Here is a 20,309-nt window from a genome sequence, read left to right as displayed (position 1 = left end):
TACAAAAGAGATTAATACGCTATTAAAGTGTCCATGCCATTAAGCTGGATTTGGTGCTTACAATTTGTGACCATTGGATCAAATGATTTAATTTGGATCCAAAAATCAATATAAACATGACCATTTGGTCATGTGCAAACACACCATCACATAATCTCTCTTCTTCCTCATACAAATTTATTTTGTTCAATTCTTTGTAAGGGTGATTCCTTGTTACTCTAGAAAGTGTTATTCTCAACTAACATTTAGGCTTCATTGTATCCTGTGGACTATTTTTGTCATATACCCTTAGCACTTTAAAAGGGGCAAAATAAATAGTAAAGATATATATGGTCGTTACGATCGAACCTTGAAATTTTAATTTTATTTTTGCCTTCATATTTTTCCTATACTATCTTATATTTCCAACACCTAATTTTATATTAAACTATATTTGTGGTATCTTAATCTTGGTGCATGCTTGAGAGTATGTATTTGTAAGTGAAAGATGTCTAATTACTCTTTTGTTGTTTTGACTAGTGAGTACTCATCCCTTCAATCTCTTCCTTCTTCCAGGGATATATCATATAATGAATCGTTTCCCTATTGGAAAAGTGTTCAAAAATCATGTGTATGGAGAAACTAAGTTTATTAATTCATACTATTAATAAAATTTCCAACTACATGAATAATCTCCATCATCAAATGACAAAAATAACAATACAGAAGAAAGCAAGTGAAACTGAACAACTTCTCTCATATTAGATTACAATAATTAACCATTATTCATAATCAAATGTACAGCTAGCTATCATCACTACCACCAAAGATGTCCATGGAAACTGAAAATATCTAAGGATATAGACGGTTTGACGAACTTTTTAAGCTATAAAAAACATGATAATTACACTGGTACTTAAAATCCTCAATTAAATTGAAGCACCGTTATTGCCAATAAAGACGAATATAACGAAGAGTAGCTACACCCAAGAAGAAAACAATATAAGATGCGGTAAAGCTTGCAAAGAATACTTGAGGATCTATTTCATACCATTTCCCTTCACTTGCATTTGAAGATTTTGTTGGTGATGGATGTGACTCGTCTATTTTGGTGCATCTATTCTCTAGTGGTTGTCCGCAAAGAAATGGATTTCCTTCGTAACTACTGTTATCAAATGTTGCAAACTGTGCTTTCATGTCTGGAACTTTACCTGATAAGTTGTTGTAAGCCACAGTAAACACTCCCAGAAAGTTCATATCAATCAATACTGAAGGAATTTCTCCACTCAAATTGTTGTGAGAAAGGTCTAAACTCTCCAACTTGTCCAAATATGAGATTTTTTGTGGAATGGAACCTGTCAACTGATTGTAAGACAAGTTCAATGCACGAATTGAAGATAACTCTCCTAGTTCTGGTGGGATTGTACCTGTTAGCTTGTTGCATGACAAATCCAATCCAGCCATATAATTAAGGATATAACCACTGTAGGAGTTAGACCTACGTTTTGTTACAAACTCAACCTCAACAGGATCATCATATTCTATCCACATCACCATGTTATCTCCTTCCCAATTCCATTCTTGGAGCCTTTGGAATGTAGAACCTAATCCAATGAACCAAGACATAGAAGGAAATCTATAATAGACAAGATCATCTATATTTCCAAAGGACATGTTGTGAAAGCAGTGCGGTATTGTCCCAGAAAGAGAGTTCTTGGAGAGATCCATTATGTCTATCTTATTTAACCAACACAACTGATTTGGAATTATACCACTGAAATAGTTGCCCCTCAACAAAAGTATTCTTAAGTTATAAAGTGCACCGATTTCATCAGGGATGCTACCAAAAAAGCTATTATCTCTAAGGTCTAATGTTGAAAGAGATGATGAATTGAAAATAGCTTTTGGTATTGGACCTGTAAGTTTGTTTCCTTGCAAATGTAGGTGCTCAACAAATCGTAGATTCAAGCAATAAGGTAATGATCCTGAAAGTGAGTTATGAGAAAGGTCTACTAATTGAACTGACTCTAGTCCACATGGAACCTGACCTTCAAAAGAGTTGTTACTCAAGACAATAGTCAACAAACGTGTCATGTTTCCTATCCATCCAGGAATTGTTCCTGTGAACTGATTATTGCCTAAATTCAAAAGATTCAAGGAGGTGCAAGTGGCAAATAATTCCGTTGGTAACTCTCCCGAGAAATTATTAGAGGACAAGTCCAAATACTCCAAATATCTCATGTCACCAATTGAGGACGGAAGATAACCTTCAATAAGATTTTGGGAAAGATTTAGATATTTTATGCATGGAGTTATCTTTCCAATATTCTCTTGAAGTTGACCATCTAAGCAATTGTCAGAGAAATCCATAAATGAAATACTCTTGTAGCGATTTGGTGGCAAATGAATTTGACCCACGAAAGAATTATTTCGAAGATTTAGCTCTTGCAGTCCTGTGTTGTTTTCAAGCAACCAATTGGGGAAGTTTCCTTTCAACTTATTGTGAGACAAATCAACTATTTCCAATTCGTGCTGGTCAAATAGAAACTTGGGAACATTTCCAGTGGGCTTGTTCAAATTACAATCACGTAGTACAATGACCTTTAACGATTGAAATGAGAGGTGGTCCCAACCCAACGAATTTTCTGTTTCTATCTCAACCTTGCTGTTATTATTCACCAACATAATCACCTCAAGCTTAGAGTGATTAGCAAATAAGCTGAATGACAATAGGCCCTCAAAAAGATTATAACTCAGATCAATGTACTCAAGTGATGTCGGGATGGCTATCAGATTTGAAGAGATGTCTCCAGCGAATTGGTTAAGACATATATCTAACAATCTAAGAGACGTCATATTGTTTAGGCATGGTGGAAGGATCCCTTCAAATAAATTACCATGAAGGTCTAACTCTTCAAGTTTGTTCAGTTTGCAAAACTCTGTCAAAAGGAATAACATTAGCAATGCCCATCCTAATTATGTTAAAAAAAATTATAAAAAAAAAATCTGATTTTATATTCATAATAAATTGTCGATCATTAATTACAGGTAAGAGTAACAAATTATAAAAAATTGATTCTTACCTTCTGGTAAAGTGCCATTAAGGTCATTATAACCTAATGATATAGCCTTTAGAGAAGATAGTGCCCCGATATGTGGAGAAATACTTCCAGTGAAAGAATTTCCATTCAAATCTAAAATCTCCAACCGACTAAAATTAGACAAACTTACCACGAGTGAAGAGAGATAGTGTCAATAAAATCTCTAAGAAGGAAATTTATATTAGTCTTGAAATTAAATAGATATCATCTTTCAATTGCAATTTATATTAGTCCTGAAATTAGGTGATGGAATTTTTTACTCGAGACTGGTAGCCGTCCATTAAGTTGATTACCTCGCAAGACAAGGACAACAGTTCATTGTTTAATTAAGATTTTTTGTTACTTCTTTAGCATTTACATTTTTATTTTCACATTTCAAGATTATATTGAATCATCAAAGCTCGACGCAGTCAATGGGAAAATCCTTGAAAGCTTGAGTCTTTTCTTAGTAACTTGCTTATTATGTGATCTTTGCAACTCCTATATCATTGGCGGATATTTTTACATAATCCAAATTTACATTACATTTTCGTACAGCCTTATGTTGCATTTTCTTCGCATGCTTCTAATGTTTTTTTATTTTAATTTTATTTTTATTGTAAGTGAAACGTGTCACATTAACAGATTCTATCAACTTTTCTAATGGTAAATATTATTTTTTTTTCCTACCCAATAGAGTGATTAATTAGTTTTTAAAGCTCACACTACTATTTGCCAAAACTACAAACCACATACTTAAGTGTATCTCTTTCATTACCATTGATTGTTAGGGAGCCATTGAATTCTTTATGACTTAAATCCAACTTCTCCAATTTTTCAAAAGCCGATAATTTCGCATAAAACAGAAAATAGAAAAATTCACATATAATTGGAAGTGCTTGCTGTTTCTATAAAGTGGTACAAAAGATCAACATACATACCTTTGGGAGGAAATGATCCTTTGATCCGATTCGAAGCAAGATTCAGATTCTTAAGGGATTTGACTGCACTCAATAATTCTATGACGCTTTTGGTGAAATTGTTGTGACTAAGATCTAAGGTCTCCAAGTTCTCCAATCTTGACAAGCTTTCAAAACCTGTCGTAGAACTATTAAAAAATTTGTAGTAAAACAAAACTATGCAATCCGTAGTATGTAAAAGAATAATAGCATTTTATAGCTTAGTAACTAGATATTTGTGTTGTGGCCTAAAAACATATGAGAGAGAGAGAGAGAGAGAAAGAGAGAGGGAGAGATATCTAATAGATTAAATCCAAGTTCTCCAAGTTTTCAAAATCCGATAATTTTGCATAAAAGAGAGCATAGAAAAATTAAAATATGATTGTAACTGCTTGTTGTTTCTAGAAAGTAACACGGAAGATCAACATACCTTTGGTAGAAAATGATCCTTCTATCCGATTCGAAGCAAGATTAAGATTCATAATGGATTTGACTGCACTGAGTAATTCTATGATGCTTATGTTGAAATTGTTGTGACTAAGATCTAAGGTCTCCAAGTTCTCCAATCTTGACAAGCTTTTAAAACCTGTAGTAAATCTATTAAAAAATTGTAGGAAAAAAACTATGCAATTCGCAGTATTTAAAAGAAAAATAGCATTTTATAGCTTACTAACTAGATATGTGTTGTGGCATGAAAACAAGTGAGAGAGCGAGATATCTAATAGATTAAATCCAACTTCTCCAAGTTTTCAAAAGCTAATAATTTTGCATAAAATTGGTTTTACGACTTATATCTAGCTTGTTCAAGTTTCTCAATGTAATTAACTGTACATTAAAAATTAAAGTGAAATAAAAATTAGGTAATAACTATGAATGATGAATGTTATCAAATTGTAAATGCTCTTATAAATATAAGATAAAAGAAACTACCTTGAGCAAGAATCTCTATTATTAAAACCGAACTCCTATTATTGGATTTACATAACTTGAAAATTATTCAATGGTTTACTTGAAAATGTAGTGTCGTCCAACAAAATATCTTAATTACCAAAAAAAAAAAAAGTCTAATTAATATTTTTAATGTTTGAATTCAAGACTTTTTTATATTCACCCAATAAAAATATTCCAATTACCCAAAATCATAGTAATAAATGATGTAGTAAACAAAAAAAAAAAAATTGAAAGGATAAATTACACTTTATCCTACAAACTACCATTGTATTTACACTCAAACCTCCAATTATGACTCATTGCGACTCGGACCATAAACTATCAAAGTGTTTCTTGTTATCCTTTGTGTCAAATTTTGACCATTAGTTTGGATGGAAATCATCACACATGACTAGCACGTGTGCCTGAACTATTTTTGCATGACTAATTTACCCATAAATGCACCATTTTAGTAACATTGACTAAAAAAATTGACACAAAGGGGTGGCTGCCTTATCTGAACTGATGCAGCCACCTCTAACATAACAGAGTTCCATTTGTTTAATGGGATGGTCACATGGCCATCCCTTTATGTCAGTTTCTTCTTTTAAAAAAAATATATTATCGACATCACTAAAACAATGCATTTATGGGCAAATTAGTCATATACAAAAATAGTTCAAATGAATGTGTTTCTTTTTCTTTTTTTCTTTTTTGAATAAACATGTGGATGTGTTAGGCACATGTGTGTGTGCTCGCATGTATGAGAGAGAGAACACCAAAGATCAAGAAAAAACCCTAAAAAGAACTATATGTATATGATATTCCTTTAAACTGGGTTGGAAGAAATTTCCTTCAACCCAGTCTCTAAACTGCCATGTACACGTGCTATTCATAGGTTTTTTTTTTAATTTTTTTTTTATTTTTGCTAAAAAAAAAAAAAAAAAAAATACTAAGAGAAGAAGCACTATTACAAAAGTGTGGAGTTGGTCCATTCATCTTCTGTCTAAGAAACAATTAAAAAAAGTGTTTGGTCCATTCATCTTCTCCCTTTCGCACAAACTTGTAGTAATGGACTAGTAGTGTGGAGTTCCTGAATCCCATGATGAGAAATGCATCATCCCCTACACGCTGTGAATTACTTCTCCAAAATGTGTTCAGTTCAAGCAAATGCCACCACTATCATTACTTTGGTGCCAAAAAAGGTGAATCCTTCAAAGATTGGTGATTATCTTCCAATTTCTTGATGTAATCTGATTTAGAAGTGTATAACCAAGATTTTGGCTAATCGGTTGGTCTCTTGCTTAGAAGATTTAATCAGTCCTAATCAAACAACTTCTATTCCTCATCAAAGCATTACTGAAAATGTGTTATTGGCCCAAGAAGTAATGAAGAATTATTATAAGGTTGATTATAAAGCTCGATGTAAGTTGAAGGTGGATCTTATGAAAGCTTATGATCTAGTAAATTAGGATGCTTTAGGAATCCTGAAAATTTTCTTGCTTGGGTCCGAGAGTGTATCACTTTCCCTCATTTCTATGTGGCGGTGAATGACACGCTTGTTGGTTTTTTTATGGGAAGACAGGTTTTCGTTAGGGTGATCCTTTATCACCTTATTTGTTTGTTTCGACAATGGATGTTTTGTCTTGCTTGTTGGCTGAGTGTGCAAGGAGACAAGGGAGTTTTGGCTATCATCATCGGTGTTCTAAAATTGGACTCACTTATTTATGTTTTGCTGATGACCTCTTTATTTTTCTGAGACTAGTGTGCAATCTGTTGCTACTATCCAAAAAGTCCTTAGTGAGTTTGAATCTCTCTCTAGCTTAAAGGCAAATCCTGAGAAGAGTACTTTCTTCTGTGCTAGGGTACCTCTTTCATTTAAGACTCAGATTGTCAACCGTTTAAAGATGTGTGAACGTAAACTTCATGTTCGGTATCTAGGTGCTCCCACAATTTCCTCTCGGCTTTGTGCAGCAGATTGTGATGCTCTTTTGGAAATAATTACTGTTAGGATTAATTCTTGGTTATCTAGGAATTTATCTTTTAGTAGTAGGTTGCAACTTGTTTCTATAGTGTTCAAGTGTACTGGATTAGCATTTTCATATTACCTAAGAAGATCATTAGAGCTACTGAACAAAAGTTCAATCGTTTTCTTTGGAATGGTAAGGATGAAGGGATTGCTAGAGCTAAGGTTTCTTGGAATATTTTGTGTTTGCCTAAAGAAGAAGGAGGTTTGGGCATTAAGAATCTTGAGGAATGGAATTGTGCTGCCATGATGAGACATATTTGGAGTTTCTTTGTGAGGTTAGGGTCTCTTTGGGTTGTGTGGGAGCATGCAGTATTGTTGAAGGGGAGGAGCTTTTGGCAGGTTCGTATCCCTCAAATTTGGTTTCGTTTTGTGATAAAGATATTCTGCATTGGTCTGCTTCAATAAATGTTATGTACTCTTGCTCACATACATTGGATGCTACTCGTGTTAAGCGACAAATTGTGGATTGGTGGTCTTTGGTTTGGTTTCCTATTTCCATTCCTAAGCAAGCTTCTGACTTGGTTGGCAATGAGGGATGCGTTATCGACTGGTAGGAAGCTTTTGGGTTGGGGCTTTCAAGGGGATGTGAAACGTATTTTTTGCAGATTTGTGATTGAAGATAGAGATCATTTATTCTTCTCTTGTGGGTTTAGTGGCAGAATTTGGAAAAAAGTCATGGGACTATATGGTGCATGTGTTGAATCCACCCACTTGTTGGGATGATGTAGTTTCTTTGGGTTTGCATGAGTGGAAGGGGAAAACAATAAAAGACTATATTTGTAGGTTAGTGTTTGATTCTTCCATTTACAATATTTGGAGAATTAGGAATGCTTTAAGGCATAGTAATAATCCTTAGATTGAAGAAAAGCTTTTATGACATATTAAGTGGGAAGTGAAAATACGGTTTAGTGTGAGAGGAAGAAGGTGAATGGACCAAACACATTTTTCATTGTTTTCTAGAGAGAAGTTGACGCGCATGAGAGAGAGAGATGTCAATAAAAAAAATTTATTTGTCGGACAAGATTTGTAGAATGGTGGCTTCCTCTGGTAGTGTCTAAAAAAAAGAAAAAGTGAGAAGCACATGTTTTGAAGACACATGACAATTTAATGATTTGGTTGGAGGAAGTAGGGGTGTAAATTCGGATCGATTATAACCGGCCGGGAAACTGGAAAACCAGGAGATCGGTTTAGTACCCGATTATTTAGAACTGAGTAACCGGGTACCCGGAGCAGGAGCCGATTATATATTTTCTAGACATCCGATTATAACTGGGTAACCGGCTCCGGTTGTATATATATATATATATCTTTGGGTTAGGCAAAAGACCGGTCCAATATGTCTCTGATTCTGGAAGATTCAAGTTTGCGGAGGACTTTTCTAAGTTTGGTTCTTTTGTCTTTCCAAGCTTCTCTCCCTTTGTTCCTTTTCTTCACCGTGTTTTTTGCTGAATTTGCCAAGGTTTTCAGATATACTTTTTTGAAGTTAGATCTATTCTCCCCCGTAAGCTCTTGCTCGACATGCGCATTCCCACCGTGTTCCTTATTGTCTTCTGCTTCTGCCGACGCTAATGGTATCTCCATCAGCCATCTGCTCACCAGAGTGTGGCTTGCATGCGCCTGCGAGTGGATCTCACTTGTTGGCACGTGTGGCTCACGCTTGGCCGCCACTCTCCTTCCTCCACCACCACGGCAACCACCATTGATTTGCAATGTTGTTTCCTATTATTTTGTTTCTGTTACGTTGTTTTTAATTTCTGGTTTTAGTTTTAGACTCCCTGTGATTTAGAAATTTCTCGATGTTCACATTTGTTGGTCTTGGATTTCTAGCAACAGCCAACAGATCCCCTCTGATTTTGTGATTTGTAGTTTTTTTTTTTTTTTCTTTCACTGCCGATCCTGATAACTGGTTTCACCCGAGTCAATCGAGTAAATCTCAGTCAACCGGGGTACTCGGTTCCGGAGCCGGTTTCTGATTTTCAATAACTGGGGACCCCGGAGTCGGTTCCTGGTTATTGACCAATAACTGGGAACCGACTTCAGGTTTACATCCCTAGGAGAATGTTTCCTCCAACCCAGTTTGAAGAAAATTTCTATTCTTTTAATAAACACAGCTGGGACATGGTAGATCATCAAAATCCATATTTGATCCAGCCCACTTCCAGCTTTAGGAGAAAATCCTATGATCGTTTCTTGAGGTCCACTCCATCCAAGGTGGATTGGAAATTAATATCCAAGGCGGATGTAAAATTTCTAATTAAATTTTCATGTTCAAATTTGTTAATATGTTATTGTCAATAAATAATATAGTTAATCCATTTTATCTTTTTTGTAAGATAGTCAAATGTAACTAGAATTCAATTAGATTGCGTAGTAAAATCAATGGCACGGTGATGATAAGAGATGAGAACTCATAATAATGACCAACTAAAATCAATCGATCTGAATGTAAGTATAACATATAACTGGTTTCACCCGAGTCAATCGAGTAAATCTCAGTCAACCGGGGTACTCGGTTCCGGAGCCGGTTTCTGATTTTCAATAACTGGGGACCCCGGAGTCGGTTCCTGGTTATTGACCAATAACTGGGAACCGACTTCAGGTTTACATCCCTAGGAGAATGTTTCCTCCAACCCAGTTTGAAGAAAATTTCTATTCTTTTAATAAACACAGCTGGGACATGGTAGATCATCAAAATCCATATTTGATCCAGCCCACTTCCAGCTTTAGGAGAAAATCCTATGATCGTTTCTTGAGGTCCACTCCATCCAAGGTGGATTGGAAATTAATATCCAAGGCGGATGTAAAATTTCTAATTAAATTTTCATGTTCAAATTTGTTAATATGTTATTGTCAATAAATAATATAGTTAATCCATTTTATCTTTTTTGTAAGATAGTCAAATGTAACTAGAATTCAATTAGATTGCGTAGTAAAATCAATGGCACGGTGATGATAAGAGATGAGAACTCATAATAATGACCAACTAAAATCAATCGATCTGAATGTAAGTATAACATATGATTTATAAAAAAGAAGATAAAGAATGATAAAACCAAAAAAGCAAAATATTAGAAGTGATAACATAAAATAAGAGAGAGAGAGAAAAAAAAAAAAAAAAAAAACGGGTCATGCTTTAGGTTGGAATATTTTAAGATTTTAAACATGCTATATGACTTTTTATTTTTTTTTTTTATTTTTTTTCTACAAAAAAAAAACTCTCATAGCATGTCAAATGGCCTCCTCTCATTTTATTTTATTTTTTTGAATTGTGCTTTTACTGGTAAAAATAAACTGGAAATACAACATTCGATACAAGTTTGGTGCAGTTGTTGAGAAACGGCCCATCGTGCAAGTGAGTGAGCCACATTGTTTCCTTCCCTCCGCACGTGTTGGATTGTCCAAGCCTGGAACGTTGATACCCGGGTTCTGGTGTCGTGAATTATGCTCCCGTATGCACTTGAGCATTGATCAGCCTTTCCCAAAGCCGTAACTAACTCCTGTGCATCTCCTTCCATCACTATCGTTGAGAACCCCATTTCGCTGCAAAATTCGACTCCAATGGCCGCGATCGCTTCTGCAACCACTGAATCCAGTGAGCCCCGAACCTTCCCTTTATGATCTCATGCAATTAGACTCGAGCCCATCATTTTGGTAGTCTGATCCACCGCTGCATCCCAATTCAATTTGATCCAACTGAGTGGCGACTTGGACCATTCTGTTTGCCTGCTTGGACTGCTACTGTTGGAGGAAATAGGAGGTGCTTGGGCTTTCCTGAATTCCTTTAGGGTTTCTTTGACACTAGTCAGCAAACACCTTGATGACATGACAGTCCCTCCAAAGACAACCCTGTTTTTCCGGTGCCAGATGTTTTGGGTTATCATTGCAATCAACTCAAGCTCTTCTCTATCCAATCGGTTGCTCAATTGTTCGAAAATAGTGAGGAAATCACCGGATTCAATTGCACATTTCTGGAGACACCCACTGCATTCAGTCCAGACTGCTGGAGCTGCCCTACACCACCATAGCGAGTGGATAGTAGTTTTGATCTCCATTCCACATGTCGGGCAACCTGGTTCGATGACGACCTTCCGTTTGAACAATTTCTCCTTGGTGGGGAGGATGTCATTACAAGCCCTCCACAAAAACAGTTGGACTGCTCGAGGAACCTGAAATCTCCAAATAAGCTGCCATACAGGGTTAGCATTGGGGTTTACCAAGATACTGCCTCTTTCCCATACCTTGCTTTCAACAGCCAAGTGGTATGCACTCAGCACAGAGAACGTTCCAGTTCTTGTGCCACTCCACATGAGTTGATTCGCGTTGTGTGAGGACTGGTGGCCATGCTGCAGCTTTGCTCAACAACATCCGCTGGAAATAGGCTCTCAATCATAGGTACGTTCTGCCAGTTGTCATCGTAATTAATTAGTTCACTAACACATGCATTGCTATCTAGTAATTGATTGGGAACTTGAATTTTGTGTGTCAATGTTGCTTGCACCCATTTATCTCCCCATATTTTGATTTTTGTTCCATCTCCCACGTTCCATAGTAGTCTTTCTTCGAGAAGAGATTTGGCATTCCAAATGCTCCTCCATGCATAGGAGGGTCGTTTGCCTATAAAGGACTCCAGAAATATGCCACTCGGATAGTATTTCTCCCGAAAGATTTTTGCAACCAAAGACTCAGGAGCTTACTGTAATCTGCAAGAAGAGCTCGATTGAAATTCTCTAATTCGCGGTAGCCAAGGCTACTTTTTTTTTTTTTTTCCCCATCCTGTCCCATCCCATCTATGCTATCTTTTGATCTTGTTCTAGATGTCCCCACCAGAACTTCCCCATCATAGCGTTTATTTCCCTAATGAGTGCCTTCGGGATTTGGAACACATTCATTGTATATGTTGGGACAGCCTGGATCACAGCCTTGAGTAGAATTTCTCTACCTGCATGCGATAGAAATTTCTCCTTCCAACCGTTGATCTTATTCCAAATACGACCTTTGATACTGTTGAAAGAGCTGATCCGAGACCTCCCTATCAAAGGTAGAAGGCCTAGGTATTTTTCATACCAGTTTGTAGCACCGACTCCCACCTCGGTTAGGATAGTTTGCCTAGTCTCTTCCTTGGTATTTCGGCTAAAAAAAACCAAGGTCTTCTCTCAGTTAATTTTCTGTCCCGAGGCTTCCTCATAACGAACTAGAAGGACTTTAATTCTCCCCCATTCATGAGTATTAACTTTGCAAAACAGCAAGTTGTCATCAGGAAAAAACAGGTGGTGGATGCTAGTACATCCCCTGAAAACCGGGACACCTGTTATTCTCCCCTTTCTTGCTTCCTTGTGTATCAATGAACTCATGGCTTCTGCACAGATTATAAAAAAATATGGGGACAAAGGACCACCTTGACGGATCCCTTGGGATGGTGTGATATTTCCATGTGGTTGCCCATTGATGAGGATAGAATAGGATATTGTCCGAACACATGACATTAGTATTTGTATCCATTGTTCATCGAAACGCAATTAGTGCATGACAACCTCTAGGAAAGCCCATTCAACTCGGTCGTATGACTTGCTCATATCAAGCTTTAGTGGCATAAATCCTTCCTTGCCTTTCAACCAGGAATCCATTGTATAGAGGGTCTCAAAAGCCACCAATATGTTATCAGTAATTAGCCGCCCAGGGACGAAGGCGCTTTGTTCTGGCGATATTATGAGAGGCAAAATGAGTTTAAGTCGTTTTGCAAAGTACCTTGGCAATGAGCTTGTAAAGCACATTGCATAAACTGATGGGCCTATAGTCAGTTACTCATGTGGGGGACTGTCCTTTGGGGATTAAGACAATATTAGTTGCATTGAGAGCCACATCAATCGAGCCTCCATCAAGACTGCTTTTCGAACATGAGGTCCCACTGTTGCCCAAGCTTTCTGGTAGAAGATTACTGAATAACCATCAAGTCCTGGCGATTTGAGAGGGTGCATTTGGGATAGGGTTGCGTTCACCTCCTCCTTTGTAAATTGCCTCAACAATTGATCATTCATGGCAGGAGTTACCAGGCTAGGCATAAGCTGCAAGCATTCTTCAATCCCGGTTGGACCTTGGGACGTAAAAAGGCCCTCAAAATAGCTAATGAAAGCTCGGCTTACATCTTTCCTTTTCTTCTAAATCCTTCCAAATTCATCACTAATACTTTGGATGCTATTTATCTTCCTCCGATGATTTGCCCACGAATGAAAATTGAGTATTCCTGTCTCCATTCCAGAACCAATTTTGCTTCGCCCTTTGTTTCCATTTTTGATCCTCCAACTCCAGGATGTAAGTGCTTGTTGACATGAGGATAGCCATCTCTGCACGGCTTGCATACTTGATCCCCCCCCCCCCCAAGACGTCATTCTCCCAAGCAGATTGTATAACACCTTGGCATTCCAGCTCAGTGGTCTAGCTGAGGTTTGCTGTTTGGGGGCTTCGTCACAGAAGCTAATAAGGATAGGACTATGATCCGAGGTTCGGGCTACTAGGGTTTTGACCATCACGGATTGGAACCGGGAGAACCATTCCATGTTGGCCAAAGCACGTTCCAAACGTTCTTTTGTAAAAGAATCATCCATGCGGTTGTTACTCCAAGTAAAGTGAGACCCAGAGTAACCCAGATCACAAAGTTGACATATTTCTAGCACTGTACGAAATCCCTACATCTGGGATTCTTGGCGGATAGATGCCCCTTCCTTCTCCAATTGCTTTAGAATTTCATTGAAGTCCTCGAAGCACAACCACGAGGTAGGTTGGATAGTTTTCAGATGCTGCAATAAGGCCCAAGATTCCAATCCTCGTGCACTTTCCAGATGACCATAAAATCCGATAAGCTTCCATATAGGATTTCCATCTTCATCCTTCACGATAGCAGTAATATGCCACCTTGAATAAATATAGATTTCCAGGTCTCTAGCCACTTTCCACATAAGTGCAATCCCCCACTTTTGTGCACCAGATCAACCACAAAGAGACCATCAAACCCCAACCTCTGCTTTATTCTTTCAAGATGAGACTTTTGACTTAGGGTTTCCATAAGAAACACTAAGTTGGGCTGCTTTTCCTTTACCATCTGGTGGAAGTCACGAACTGTCCGAGGGTTCCCAAGCCCTCGGGAATTCCAGCTAATGATAATCATTTTGCCAGGTGGAGTTGTGAAACAGCCTTCGTCATTGCCAACTGATGATAGACCTTACTCGGTATTTTGGTCCGTTTAACATGTCCCCCTTAGGAATTCTGAGGGATTGTTGGGGAATCTGGTTGCTTCCTTTTGCTTGCTGGTTCTATTTCCAGCGAGGTTGCTTCATCTTCCTTGGAACTTCCCCTTGCCTTACTCTTCTTGGCCCGTAAGGATCCTCCCCCTTTTTTTGTTGGATTGACATGTGAGTTACGTACCCTCGTTTGCCGTTGGTGTTTGCATCATGCACTGTGGGCTAGATACCCCTGGTACGTTGTATTAGATTGAGATTTGTCTAGACTGGCCCATTTCCAGGCCCATCCAAAACCACCGTTTGAATAGACTCCTTAATGGGGATCCGACTTGCATGCGGTAGTTTAAAACTATTGCATGCATGCTGTAATGGAAACGACCGTTTTCTACTTAAAACAATTTGCAAAACTTAAACTTAATAATAAAAAATTTATTGAAACTTAAAAATTATAAAAATAATAATAATTAAAAACCTAAAAAAACAAAAGGGGTGGCCGGCCACCCCATTTTTGTCCAAATGGGTGGCTCCCTAGGCCAATCTAGGGTGGTTCGACCACCCCAGATCAGCTTTGGGGGGGATCTGACAACCCCCAAAAGGCCAAAAAAACAAAAAGGAAAAAAAGGTTTGGGTTTTGGCCGGGGGGTGGCCAGACCACCCCCAAAGGCCTTAGGGGTGGTCGAAACCACCCCCAGGCCCCAAATCAAGTTCAACATATAAGATTTCCTCCGAATTTGTAACGAGCATCCGTTTCCCTTCATGCTCCCAGAATCACGCCCAGGATAATGAATTTCCTTATTGGCCTGATTGTCTGTTATGGGAGCCTCCATGATTGTAGGGCCGGAAATTTCCTTGTCACCACCCCTCGTCATTTGGATTTTCGGTCGTGCCAAAGTTTGTTTCAGTTTCTAGCTCTGGATTAGAGTCTGCTTGTGCCGACTATGAACTTGGTGGTACTTCCTTCTTATACCGAAGATCATCGGCCCTTAGCCAAACCCCCGTTGTTTTGCACGACTATCCTCATTGAGTTTGAATCCTTTACTCCCCTTGCAACAGGAACTTGCATGACATATCCGATCACAAGTGTAACAGAACTGTGGCAATTTCTCATACTTAAAAGGCACTCAGAGAGATTTACCATTTAGATGAAGGGCTCGACCCCTATTTAATGGTTTGGTAAGGTCAATGTTAACTCAGATCCGCAAGCAACGTCCCCATCCAACCCCATCATCAATGACATCCACTTCCTCCACCATCCCTAAAGTTGACCCAATCCTATGCCCCACCTCTCGATTCATGCAAGTGGGAGGCATTTCATGCACTTGAACCCAGAAGAGAGACTTGGTGAAATCCATTTGCGTTAGAGGAATACTTTCCTCCACTTCTTTGAGGACGAGGACACTTCGATCAAATAACCAAGGCCTTCCGTCTTTGACTCTGTTTTTATCACTCTCTTTAGAGAACTCGATCAGCCACAGGTTATCGTGGATCTCCTTAAACGCCACACTATCCAACGTTTTCCATAGCCGGGACATCATCATTGGAAATGCTTCTTTTTAGATGCGGCGGTTGGATATGAGTCTCTCAATGAGGCATTTTCCACTCTTCATACGTAAGTCAGCAGTATCATCTTCGATTATCGTTATGCCCAACTTCTCACCATCTATATATTCAGCCATCCCTCTCATGCTTGTGAATGGCAGAATATGGTACTGGAACAACAAAAAGACTAAAACTCTCAGCCAAGAAAATTGGTAGGAGACTCAAATCGCACACCTAGCTCGTGAGTCCTCTCAGAGAGAAAACCTAGAGGGCGGACTCACCGTATTCTTGTGGTCTCTCACTCTTTCTTTTTGGACAAATTTAATATAAAGGACCTTATATTTTGGGAGGGCTTTCAAAAATTAAGAAGTCTTAAGTGGATGCTAATTTAACTTACTATTGAGCTGCCCTAATGTTAGATTTAAGGAATAAATACAATTTAACCCCCCAAACTACAAGCCATTCTTCGGATAGCCCTCAAAACTACTAAGGTTTGGACACTAGCCCTCCAAACTATCAGAACTTTTGAAAAATGCACATTTTGACGAAATATCCCCACACTACCCCTGTCACGTATCTTTTTTCAATTAAAAAATAAGAAATTCAAAAAAAAATTCAAAAATTCAAAAAAATTAAAAATCAAAAATAAAAAATAAAAAATAAATAAATAAATAAACTAAAATTTTATTTCTTATTTTATTTTTTGGGGTGGCGTTATTTCCCAACCGCGACCCGATCATCTCGACACCTCTCTCGTCACCGTTAGTTTGCAACACCATGATGACTGATTTTATAGCCCGGCTCAGCGAGTTTCGGTTCGCAATCATCAGCTCGCTGACCTCGGCCGACGTTCATAACCTCCGAAAGATCAATATCATAGACATCGATGGATAGGAAATGAGCCATGTCTACATCTAGAGATGCGGGGACAAGTTCGCTAAGCTACAAGCGTGCATCGTGCCCAACAACGATGCTAAATTAAAGAAGCAGTACGTCCTCCGATCGATTGCAATATTTTTTTTTAAAAAAAAATGAAAATTTTTGTTTTTTTAGTTTTTATTTTTTTTTAAAAAAAAAAAATCTAATTTTTTATAATTTTATAATTTTTTTTTAAAAAAGTTTTATAAATTTTTATAAATTTTTTTTAATTTTTTTTAATTTTTTTTTTAAAAAATTTTATTGAAAAATGACATGAGACAAGGGTATTATGGGCATATTCTATGAAAAGTGGGCCTTTTTTTCAAAGGTTTTGGTAGTTTTGGAAGCCAGAGTCCAAGCCTTAGTAGTTCGGGGGGTTATCTGAAAAATGACTGGTAGTTTGAGGGAGGGTAAATTGTATTTTTTCCTAGATTTAATCACTCTTATTTACATGTATATATTTTAAGGAAAAAAATATAAAAAAGCCCCCTGAACTAATAATTGATTTTAGAATAGTCTCTTGAATTTGACCCTTCAAACTACCAAAGTGTGCCAAAAGGACCACTCTTGTCAAAATATTCCTATAATAGTACCCCTTTCTCTTAAAATAGATTTTTTTTATCCATTTTTTATTTTAATTTTTAAGAGAATAAGGGTATTATAGGAATATTTCGACAAAATTGACATTTTTGGCACACTTTGATAGTTTGATAGGTCATATTAGTGCACTTGAAAATTCATTTTTTTACAAGTATCTAATGTGAGACTTTAAGTTTTAACCGGTCAGACTTAAACATATGTAAGAAGGTCCCTATCCTATGAACAAAATCAAAACTATAATAAATAGCTATACGTGAAAAATTATTGGAAGGAGAGAGGTTGGGTTTTCATAATTACCCTGGTAAATGGGAGAGGAATTGCAAAAAATTGAAAAACTACTACATGTCCTTCATGTGTCCCCCAAAAATTGATAGTGTTTTTTAAAATTACTATTAAATTTGTGATAGATTTTTATTGAATTTTGATCTAATAAAGATTTTAAAAGCCACATCAATTTTAAAAAACACAAGAAAAATATGATGTGACATTTAAAATTACTTGGAGTTTTGGTAATTGGTTTAATTGAGAGAGAGAGAGATGAAGATCAAGGACAGGTAACACCATAAATCCAACCCTCTGTCATTATGAATTTTATGACCAAAGACAACAAAAGGGCTCAATGAAATATTTTAACTTTTTATTTCTTTTGGGTGGAGGGAATTAGATTGATCTAAAACGTTCAAAGGCATCTCTTCAACGTAGCATATAAAATAAGAAAAAAAAAGTAGAAAAAAAAAAGGAGTGGCTCAGAACTTACCTTCGTTTGGTAGGCAACCACGAATTGCATTGCCGGATAGATTAAGAGTTGTTAGCTCCTTAAAAGGCACCAACAGGGACACGTTTAGCAACCAACGGTTGTTATAAGGATCTTCTTTCTTTAAGTTGTAGAGGGAAAGCTTGATCACGTGAGCGGAGGTGGAGTTGCATGTGACCCTCTCCCAACCACAACAATCACTCTTTGCGTCGTTAATCCATGATGGAAGAAGGTGGTGATCATCTGCATCAGCATGAATAATATTGGATTCCAGAAACGCCTTCAATTCCAGCAGAGCAATCCTTTCTTCCTGGAGGCAGGCAGCTGTGTGTCCATGAATTTGAAGAAATACAAGTAAACCCCACAACAAGATTTTCAGTAAAGGCCACTCCATTCTCCAATATTGTTTCATTTTTCTAGCTTCTTCGTTTGCACATTGACAAATATATATATATATATATATATAGAAAGAAGTTTGACAATCTCACCTCGGAATCCACGATCAATGGGTCCACAGTTGTTGGGAATAAAATCCAACTATGAGTCCCATTTTACCACTCTTCTACTCTCAACCACTCAACCTCTATATCATCTCATTTGGGGTCCCACTCGACCATAACATGAACGTGAAACACCTTCCAACCTCTATCTGATCTCATTAGGGGACTTATTTGACCATGACATGAACGAAAATTCCTCTTAAGAACCTTGACTCATTGTTATATTTTAATTCTCTAAAAACTTATTGATTTAATCAACAGAGTACCGAACTCTGTTCTACAATAACAACAGTAAAAGTTGACAATTATCTATCTTTTGCTGTGCAACTGACAGTCACTCTCATCTCTCCCACCAAGTTGCTACTTTTCCCCAAAAGACCCAATGCCCCCTGCTTGTACATGTCGGTCAAGAAGCTTCTCCATGAAGAAAAGAAGAAAGAGACTGAAACGTGTGTGTAAGAAAATCAAATTCATAACATTCAACTTTTTATGCTATATCAATAATTTTTTAATAATTTTTTTTTTTTTTAACTTTTTATGTCAGTTCGAAACATCTCCACGTACATTTCACATAATCGTCCAAGACAAGAACACCCATCAAGACTTTTAGCAACATTCACATGATCGTCCAAGACAAGAACACCAATCAAGACTTTTAGCAAAAATCCAAATCACAAAGCCAGTCAAGCTAAGAAAAATGAACAATACTATATTCCTATTCACACACACCGCATGAACAAGATGCTCCCCAAAATGAAAAGCGAACCCCACCTCAATTTTTTTAAAAAAAGAACACATATAGTAAATCTTTGTACATACATAGATGATCATCAGTAGGGATATAAACGAGTTGAGTTACTTGCGAGTTTAGTTGAACTCGGCTCGATAAAACTTGAGTCATTTGACTCAATTAATAAATGAGTTATTTGTGAACATGAAACTAGGATTCGATTATTAAATGATTCATACTCAAAAAACTAGGGTTCGATGGAATGAAAATAGTGGGCAAAACATTCTTCAATTACCTCTCGTCTTTAATCATATCCTCGAAGTATCTCCTAATTATACAAGTTTACCGTCAAACACCGGAGTTGGGACAATTAATTAACCATCTGAAACAAAATTGAATTTGACCTGTCCTGTGGGTTAGAATGAGGACAAAATATAGGTAATATTTCAGTAGATACGATATTTTGTCACCCTAAGATATAATTTTTGATTATTTTGTGTATGTAAAAAAAGAAAAAAAAAAAAAAAAAAGTAAAAAGTAAAAGTTGCCACATGAGCAAAGGTTGTTAGAAGTTGTGTCTTGAGGTGGCAATGTATTATATCTCATATTTCAATCCTCCATCAAGTGAAAGAAAATTCAAAAATAAACAATTGTGATACAATCTTGTGCATTTAGAGATATAATATTTTGTCACCACCTTACCCATATGGCAATGTGTTCCCTTAACTAGCTTTAAAGGTTTTTTCAAAAAAAAAAAAAAAAAGGGGTAAAAGCTATCACGTGAACAAAGGTGTCAATGAATCATTACTATAATGTCTTAGATTAACAATATATCATATCATATCATATCTCGCGCATTTATTTTCTTTTCTTTTCAAATGGACCCATCTAACATCACACGCCACTTTGGTGAGTTTGAAAAGCTACCTATAGTTTCCAGCCAAGGCACGCAATCTTCTTATCTTATATTCAATGACTGGAATTTATTATGCTAACCTTGTGGATGGTACAAGGTGGTCATCACCAAATTATCATAAGTTGTAACGTTTGTTTTGA

The 20,309-nt window shown here is 37.1% G+C and overlaps 1 protein-coding gene across 1 annotated transcript; it reads right to left on the bottom strand.

Moving 5' to 3' along the window:
* Positions 1 to 716: 716 nt before the first annotated feature.
* Positions 717 to 18,444, bottom strand: LOC133879597 (receptor-like protein 56). Its single transcript, XM_062318217.1, has 5 exons — positions 18,027 to 18,444; positions 4,449 to 4,604; positions 4,001 to 4,156; positions 3,063 to 3,206; positions 717 to 2,918 (listed from the first exon to the last, which is right to left on the bottom strand). The coding sequence occupies exons 1-5, from the start codon at positions 18,433 to 18,435 to the stop codon at positions 925 to 927; spliced, it is 2,859 nt and encodes a 952-aa protein (XP_062174201.1). The 5' UTR covers positions 18,436 to 18,444; the 3' UTR covers positions 717 to 924.
* Positions 18,445 to 20,309: the final 1,865 nt, after the last annotated feature.

This window comes from Alnus glutinosa, chromosome 10 (genome assembly GCF_958979055.1).
Source record: "Alnus glutinosa chromosome 10, dhAlnGlut1.1, whole genome shotgun sequence".
In the NCBI taxonomy this organism is placed as follows: Eukaryota; Viridiplantae; Streptophyta; class Magnoliopsida; order Fagales; family Betulaceae; genus Alnus; species Alnus glutinosa.
This window is presented reverse-complemented; position numbering and strand designations above follow the sequence as displayed.

Bases quoted from the DNA above. Each gene is read 5' to 3' on its own strand.
- LOC133879597 (XM_062318217.1), bottom strand. From the start codon at position 18,435: ATGAAACAATATTGGAGAATGGAGTGGCCTTTACTGAAAATCTTGTTG. The intron at 4,605-18,026 runs GTAAGTTCTGAG...GATTTACTACAG, and splicing joins TGGTTGCCTACCAAACGAAG to GTTTTAAAAGCTTGTCAAGA. The intron at 4,157-4,448 runs GTATGTTGATCT...GTTCTACGACAG, and splicing joins AGGATCATTTTCTACCAAAG to GTTTTGAAAGCTTGTCAAGA.